The 8,304-nt window shown below is 52.7% G+C and overlaps 1 protein-coding gene across 1 annotated transcript; it reads left to right on the top strand.

Annotated features, from left to right (window-relative positions):
* The first annotated feature begins 1,079 nt into the window (after positions 1 to 1,079).
* Positions 1,080 to 3,993, top strand: LOC132334011 (zona pellucida sperm-binding protein 3-like). Its single transcript, XM_059859679.1, has 9 exons — positions 1,080 to 1,457; positions 1,805 to 1,923; positions 2,007 to 2,110; positions 2,280 to 2,457; positions 2,536 to 2,656; positions 2,803 to 2,894; positions 2,966 to 3,111; positions 3,534 to 3,653; positions 3,860 to 3,993. The coding sequence occupies exons 1-9, from the start codon at positions 1,080 to 1,082 to the stop codon at positions 3,991 to 3,993; spliced, it is 1,392 nt and encodes a 463-aa protein (XP_059715662.1).
* Positions 3,994 to 8,304: the final 4,311 nt, after the last annotated feature.

The following is an 8,304-nucleotide window of genomic DNA, read 5'->3' as shown; positions in this document are numbered from 1 at the left end:
CCAGGGCAGCTTCAGGATGAGCCAGGCTGGGAGCTGCCCCATTGCTGCAGAATTCATGGAGAGGCCTGGAGACCTTTGCTGTGTCCCACCATTTATTCACCATCCCTAAAAGCACCCGGGACAATGCTGGGACACAGGGATGGTGCCAGAGGGGGATGTGGGAATGTGTGACTGACATTACAGATGCTGCAGGGGACAGCAGAAGAATTTCCACCAGGAATTCGGGCTGGGTTGGGCTGCTCATCCCCTGCAAGTGACCCGAGTGGGTCCCCTCATCCCAAACCCATCCCACAGATCCTGGAGGAGGCAGGTAAATGCTCCAGCCCCGTTTCCCGGTAAACAGCCCCACCAGGAATAAATCCCGAGGGCAAAATCCCTCCCAGCTCTCCCATCCCCGTGGATGGGGAATGGGAATTCTCCGTGAATGCCCACAGGGCACGGGGACGACTTGGCCGGGACACTCCTCAGTGTCCCCAGCTCCTCCTGCAGCTGCTCAGGGCCATTGTCACCCTCCTGTGCCCACCAGTGGCGGTGCCAATCAGCGCAATTAACACCCGCAGGCTAATTAATCTCTGGATGCCGCCTGCCGGTCCCTGACCGGCTCTGCCCCTCTGCTTTCCATGCAAATGAATTCGGTATGGTGCCCTCATTAGCCAGGCGCAATTCCAGGGAAATCGGGCACGGGCCGATCCCAAAGCGCCGGGGTGGGGTTGGCCCATCCCCAGTTGTGAATGCACCGCCTGCATTTTGGGGAATTCCTGGGATTGTCCGAGAGAGCCTCGCTGGCCAAAATCGGCTTAGGGCGCGAGGGGGACGCGGGTGACATTGGTGCCACCGCAGCCGAGCAGAACATGGGACAAACGGGACAATGCCCGGCTGCAGGGGGAGGGAACCACCCTCGGGAGGGATGGACCCAGCTGGATCCCGTTATCCCGAGTGGAATCCCCAGCTGGATCGCGTTATCCCGAGTGGAATGCCCAGCTGGATCCCGTTATCCCGGCGGGGAAAGCCCCCGGGCTGCTCCCATAAAAAGCTCCCGAGCAGCCCCTTTGCCATGCGCTGCTTTTCCTGGGGCCAAGATGGGGTTTGGGAGCCGCTTTGGGGTCGCTCTGCTCTGCTGGGTGTTGGCTTTGGCCGCATCCTCCGATCCCTGGGGTTTTCCCTCGCGGAATTCCGGGATGTGGCGGCTGCGGGGTGACTCCCCCAGGTCGCAGCCCTGGGCGCGGGTGGATCTGTCGCAGCTGCGGGCGCTGTCCCCGCGCCCCGCGGTGGCCGTGCGCTGCCAGGAGGGGCAGCTGGCGGTCACCGTGCGCAGGGACCTCTTTGGCACCGGGCGCCCGGTGCGGGCAGCGGAGCTGAGCCTGGGCACGGCCTCCTGCCCGCCCCTGTCCCCAAACCCTGCCCAGGCCTTTGTTACCTTCGTGGCCGCGCTGCACGAGTGTGGCAGCACCCTGCAGGTGAGTGGCACCGGGGTCAGCCCTGGAGGTGCCCTGGTGCAGGTGCTGGCCGGTTTGGGGTGAGGAGTGCCCGGAGCTGGGGTGGATTTTGGGGTGTGGATATCTTGGATGAGGCCCACACTTAGGAATTGATGGGATAATAATGGGTCCTGAGGTGCTGTGCCCAAATCTGGAGGCTCTGTGACCTCCTTCAAGCTGGAGCCCTATTGGGATGGCAGCACAAGGCTCCGTGGTGTCCTGCAGGATTGGGAATGTGGCTTCTGTGTCATAGCACAGTTCCTGCTGGTGCTGAGTTCATTTTCCTGATTTTTTTTTTTTCCTCCCTCTCTCCCAAATCCTCCTTCCAGGTGACCCCGGACTCCCTGATCTACAGAACCACCCTGTTCTACAAACCCACCCGTTCTGGCAACCCCCTTATCGTGAGGGCCACCCCTGCCGAGGTCCCCATTGAGTGTCACTACCCCAGGTGAGTGGTGGCGGCTGTCCCTGCGCTGCCAGGGCCCTGAGGTGCCGGTGCCACCCCAGGCAATTCCCGTCGCTTCCCTTTAGGAGGAGCAACGTGAGCAGCGGTGCCGTGCATCCCACGTGGGCCCCGTTCCGCTCCACGGTGGCGGCAGAGGAGCGGCTCCGGTTCTCCCTGCGCCTCATGGACGGTGGGTGCAGCCCTGGTGGCCTCGTGTCCCTCAGCTCCTCCTTCCCAGTCGCTCCCGGGGACACCCTGGGAGCCCCAATGGAGCCAGATCCACCGCACGGGGGTTGCCGCGCGTTTAAGAGGTCCCACACTGCCCAAAGTGACCCCTTTCCCTGGGATCTGCATTCCAGACGGCTGGAACAGGGAGAGGCTCTCCAACGGCTTCCAGCTTGGGGACAGCCTCCGGTTCCAGGCCGATGTCACCTCGGAGGGCCACGTTCCCCTGCGGCTCTTCGTGGACCAGTGCGTGGCCACCGCCAGCCCCGACCGGAGCTCGTCCCCCCGCTACGCCTTCATCGACCTGGGCGGGTAAGGCCGGGCTCGGGGCTGCCTGGGGATCCCCACTCCTCGGGAGGATCCCGCTGATTCCCCCCTGCCCTTCTCCAGGTGCCTGGTGGACAGCAGGGCAGAGGACACCGCCTCAGCCTTCATGGCCCCGCGGCCCCGGCCGGAGTCGCTGCGGTTCCTGGTGGATGCCTTTAAATTCGCCGGAGATGCTGGGAATTTGGTGAGGGGTTGTTGCCATCCCTCCTCCTTTCTCGGTTTATCCATGGAAAAAAAAAAAAAAAGCCGTAAAGTCTCCAAGATTAATTTGACTTGTAGGGGATGAGCCAAGCTTGTTTAACTTGAATTTTCCTTGCCTTCCCCTGCCAGCTCTACATCAGCTGCCACCTGCGGGTGTCCCCGGCGGGTGAAGCCCCGAATTCCCGGAATAAAGCCTGTTCCTTCAGCAGAGCCAGCGGGCTGTGAGTGTCCCTGCCGCGGGGAGGGGACCGTCCCCAGCCCGCAGCAGGGCTCACAGGTGACTCTGTTCCAGGTGGGCACCTCTGGAGGGCACCGCGGCTATCTGCAGCTGTTGTGACACCGGCAGCTGTCCCTCTCCCGGAGGAGATTCCCGGGAATTCCATGCTCCGGCCGTACGGACGGGCAGGCGCCTGAGGAGGGACAGCCCCGGCCAGAGAGGTGTGTCCCCAAGGTGTCCCCAGGGCCCCTCGGGCTGGGGCAGAGGGGTTTTGGTACGGTTTAAGGGCAATCCTGGCTCCTCTCTGGTGTGCCCTTAGGGGAAGGGGTTTAAATGGCAAGAAGGGGTTATTGGGAAAAAATTCAGTGTAGGTGGGAAGGTCCTGGCACCGTCGTTCATCCCTGGCGGTGTCCCAGGCCAGGCTCGAGCCACCTGGGATAGTGGGAGGTGTCCCTGCCCATGGCACTGGATGGGCTTTGAGGCCCCTTCCATCCCAAACCATTCCATGATTCTATACCGACTGTGTCCTTGAATTTAAAACACCTGGGATTCTGCTCTTCTGGTGTCTTTCTTCCTGCTTTGGGCTGGAATTTGGGAATTACAGGAATTCCCTCTCCTGGGTACTCATTCCTAATTTTTCTAGGTGGGCCCTCAGGGCCAACTGAGGCTGATGTCTCCGTGGGACCCCTCCTAATCCTGGAGCCTGCTCAGGGATTCATGAGCCCCTCTGGAAGTCCAGGATCAGCTGGGAACACTCCCCAAGGTAGGGTGGGGATCACTGTGGGGTCTTTGTGGAGCTGTGTCTCCAGGCCTCACCCAGGGGTTGCTCCCACTGTGAGTTCCCAGGGATTTCACAAAGGGTTTTTCTGGAACAATCCCCCAGAGCTGCCCTGTGGGATCCTTCCCGAAGATTGGCTGGAGGCTGGGAAGCCAATGACTGAGTGCTGAGAGGGTTTTGTCCCTTCCCAGGTGCTGCTGGTGGAATTCCTGTGGTGATCCAGGGGCTCCTGCTGACAGCAGCCACGCTGCTGAGCCTGACATCCCTGGGAATGCTCCTGTGGATGTGCCAGAAAAGGCTCTGTCCTCTGGGAATGTCTCAATGATCCCAATAAAGAGAAGAAGCATTTGTCACCTCCTGGTGTTCTCTGTGGGGTGGGAGGTGCCCCAGGTGGCTTTGGGTGGGAATCCATCCTCTGGGAAAGAGGTGTGGGATTTGGGATGTGGAGCTGCTGCCACCTGGAAGGGATTCCCAAACTTCCAAGCACTTGGGTTTGGGAGTACAGGTGGATTTTCCAAAGGTTGTGTCCATGGAAAGGAATCCCAAGAAAGGTCTGACTCCTGTTTTAGGGGTTTATTGGTGTCCTGAGGTTTTAAATTATTTCCTGATTTTGGAATTCCTGTTTTCCCTTCCTTATCCAGTTGGATGCAGGAATGATCCACAATCCCTTGAAGGATGTAAGGGCAGCTGGAATTCTGGGATTTTGGTTGGTTTTAGTGCCGAGTTTGGCTTCTCTACAGGGGAGAACTTGGAGGAACCTCAGGGATGGGAAAGGGCTGGAGGTGCTTCTGTTTTGCAGGGTCTGGATGGGAATGAATCCCATTGTTTTTATGGAATATGAGAGCTCTGGGAGGAGCACAGCAATGGGATTTGCATTCCTTGGGCCATGGTTGGAGCTGGGAAGGTCCCAAACCTGGAGATCCCATTCTGGGGCAGCTGTGGGTTCTGGGGATGTGTGTGGGCAGGAAAGGACAGCTTTACTTGGGATGGATGCCCTCTGCACTCCTCTCCCCCTGGTTTTTGTCTCCAGAGAGCTTCTGGGGACATCCTGGACTGTTGCTGCCAGTGCGATGACAAGCCTGGTTGGGTAAGCACAAAATCCTTTGGTGGTGTGGTCATGGTCCAGCCTCTGAGGCTGTCTCTGCTGCATGCAGGTGGAAGGCAGGACTGAGATTTGCACACCAAAATCTGCTGATTAGAACTCCATAAGCTAACCACCAGCTCAGATCCACCTGAGTGACCTCTGGCTCTTCTCCTGTGGCAAAATTGCCACAGTCAGTAGAGTGGCAGATTAAATTACTGGCATGGAATAAGATCTTCTTCAAGATTTTTTGAGGATTGAGTGTCCAAAAATTGGCATAATTGGAGTAAAGACAGAGGAACGGTTAAACTGCATGAGAGAGAAACTGAAAAATGGTGAAGAAAAGGGAATAATATGCACAATGTTGTAAATGTGTTTGGAAGCCGCGTGTCATTGTAAGGAATACAAAGAAAAGGAAATGAGAATGTTACAAGAGGAGTTTGAACAAAGAAAGTGACAAAAAGAGCTGTTATCTCTGTGAATAGAACAATTGCAGAAACAACTGGGGTGGGAGGGAGGAAAAAGAGTAGAGGACAAATTAGAATTTATGATCTGATCCTTTAGGTCCCATAAAGATCCATTAGTTAACTGCATCCCCAGAAGATTGGGATGGAGATATATGGAGGGGACCCTGTCTGGGAAGTTAGGGGTGAGAGTAGTGAAGAAGGTGAATTGTAGTTTAAGGTGGCCCCTCTCATTAAAATTCAAGTGTCACTTTGGCCCCGAGGGGGTAACCAAAGAAATACCACCCGAACCATTCAGTGGGACCTTCTTCAAGTGGATAATTTGCAAGGAAAATGTGTCCAGAAGGCTGGCAAGAGTGGAATTGGGTGTTTTTGGTGTGCCTCTGACTAGGGGAGGTGATATGAAACACAAGGTGAAGCAGAGGTGGCTTTTGGGGACATGGGGTGTTTTTTAACAAGGGAAGCAGATTCTAACAATCACATTCCATCACACACTGAGCAGCTCACTGTGCAAGGGAAAAAGTTTTTTACAGAAAGGGTGATAAAGTTCTGGAATGGCTGCCTGGGGAGGTGGTGGAGTTTAAACACACCCATCCCTGGGGGTGTTTAACACAGCCTGGATGTGGCACTGGGTGCCAGGTTTTAGGTGGGGTGTTGGGGCTGGGACTTGATGATCTCTGAGGTCTCTTCCAACCTGGTCATTCTGTGAATAGATCCTTGGGAGCAGACAAACAACTGTTCTCCCTGAATATTCACTGAGCAACTTTTAACCCTGTGTCAGCTCCCACAGATCCCCAGGCCTGGAAGGTGGAACCCCTGCTCTTTTAAAACTCTGTCCCATTATGAAAAGAGCCCAACCAAAAGACAACAGTGGAACTAAACACCACATTAAGGTTGGGTGGATACACCTGAGCCACTCACTAGAAGGGGTAACCAGTTTGGAGTCTCCCTGCTGAGACTTGTCCTGTTTCCCTTTCCAGGACCCACACTGGGTTATACCAAAATCCCAAACCCAGCCCTTTGACCCAGCTCTGGCTTATCCATCAAGAATCCTGGTGCATGGAGTGAAAGCCCCCAGGTCTTTTATTTGTATAAATCAATGTGGTAATGGTTGTAATCATGGCTAAGCCTGAGTGCACTGCAATGACAATCACTAAAAAGCAAGCTGTAATTGTACAAATTTAGAAATCCCACCCATTAACATGAATTTGGCAGAGGGAATGTAAGCACAGTATGTGAAGGACAACCCCACAAAAATGAAGTGGAAATTTACTTGCTTAGTTTTCAATGTGGCTCCTTTGAAAAGGGGAATAGATCTAAGCAGGCTGGTAGCTGTTCAATGAGTGTTACATAAGAGGAACACCCAGCAAGAGAAATAGTATCAGGCATAGTTTATCTTGGAGATATGATTTAATTTAAACTAGGATTGTTTATATCAAAAATCACCTTAACCCCCACAATGTATCCTACTACCTCTTGGACCTGTTGCAATCTTCACTCCAAAGATTTCTGAAATGGAGCCCAATGGTATTAAAAAGACAGGCCAGTAACAAGTGATCCTTAATCCATGATGAAGCCCCAGGCCTGTGGAACTGTCACTGCAGGTTAACATCTCTGCACTTAAACCTACCTGCTTATCATTCCTAAATACATCTGCCCAGGTGAGCCCTCACCTCCAAAATGAGCCAGGAGAGCTGTGACTGGCATCCCAGGAACAGGATTAGGAGGATTAAATAAACAGCATGGATGCTGGAGTTCTGGCAAATAAATTAAGCCTGGCAACAAGTGATTTGTGTGAGCAAGAACACCAGTTAAAATCTTCTTTGTTGGCATTAGGAACTGGTCAATGTCTTCTGGCTGGTGTGTTGTCTAAATAGCAAAGAATTATTGAAAAGGACCCCCACCTAACTGTGAATATTCTGGGTGATGCCAAGTGCAATGTTTCCATAGCTCCCAGCTGTATCCAAGCTCAGTTGCAGGTGCAATCCCCTACAGCAAAAAGGGAAGGTGATGAGGGCACCTTACCCACTGCATTTCAAAAGGTAATTTGGGTAAATACTTTCAACTCACAGAACTACTTAAAAATATTTATTTTAATTCAAAAAGCATTTCCTATCTTGGTGGTATCTACTAAATTTCACTTATGACTACACCAGAAGTAGAGCCACAGCTTATCTTAACTCTATGCAATGTTTAATGGTTGGACTTGGTGATTTTAAGGGTGTTTTCCAGCCTAAATGATTCTATAAACCCAATCATTGCATTGGGATTGAATCAGCATGGAATTGTACTCTGTTAGAGCCTGGAGTATGGGCCCAGCAAATGGGAACAAATGGCAAACTGTCACTGCTGCCACGTGTGTTGTGCAGAAACAACAAGGATTTATTTGTGAGTGTAATACTGTTAAGACCCAAGACATTTGTCTTGACACTGAACAAAATGTTTGTCATGTTGAAATACATCCCAGAGAGACCTCTGAGGCTGTACTTGGATGTGTTGGGAAATGGATGTGTTTGCATGAGAGCTCTTTGTGATTCTCTATAAATAGAGAGTATTCACAGTCCCTCAAATACCTGTATCTGTAATTTTGTTAAAGTTATGGGATGCAGCTTGAACTATTCAGCCACAGCTCACCATGTCACAGCAAGAGTGAAGAAAGGTGGAAAACATCACTGGGGAGAAAATCTCTTCAGGTGGTCACCAACAACCACCAGAGCTATGAATTAGATGTTGCACCTAATTTCAGTCTTGCTAATCATTGTAGTTTTGTGTTCATTGTTATACTTTTGTTTATATGTCCAATTACAGCTTATATCCAAGTATAATAGCTGTGAGTGGATGTGTGGGTATTAAGGGATCAGCAAATCTGACATATTATCTCATTTACCAGCCTATTACCCACTCAGCAAATTAGCTTCCAGCTCAGATCTGCCTCAGTGATCCCTGCCTCTTCTGCTGCAACACAGGGGGTGACATTCATTGAGTGGAAGTTGCACTGTGGGGTTTTAACTCATCTTTTCTCCTGTTCTGCTCCATTTCCCCCCCTTGCTGAGACTCTCCATCCTCTGCTGGTTCATCTCACTTTCCAGCC

Source organism: Haemorhous mexicanus, chromosome 14 (assembly GCF_027477595.1).
Source record: "Haemorhous mexicanus isolate bHaeMex1 chromosome 14, bHaeMex1.pri, whole genome shotgun sequence".
Classification (NCBI taxonomy): Eukaryota; Metazoa; Chordata; class Aves; order Passeriformes; family Fringillidae; genus Haemorhous; species Haemorhous mexicanus.
Note: the sequence above shows the minus strand (reverse complement) of the source record. Positions and strands in the feature narration are given on the sequence as shown.

Bases quoted from the DNA above. Each gene is read 5' to 3' on its own strand.
- LOC132334011 (XM_059859679.1), top strand. From the start codon at position 1,080: ATGGGGTTTGGGAGCCGCTTTGGGGTCGCTCTGCTCTGCTGGGTGTTG. The intron at 2,458-2,535 runs GTAAGGCCGGGC...GCCCTTCTCCAG, and splicing joins GCCTTCATCGACCTGGGCGG to GTGCCTGGTGGACAGCAGGG. The intron at 2,895-2,965 runs GTGAGTGTCCCT...ACTCTGTTCCAG, and splicing joins TTCAGCAGAGCCAGCGGGCT to GTGGGCACCTCTGGAGGGCA.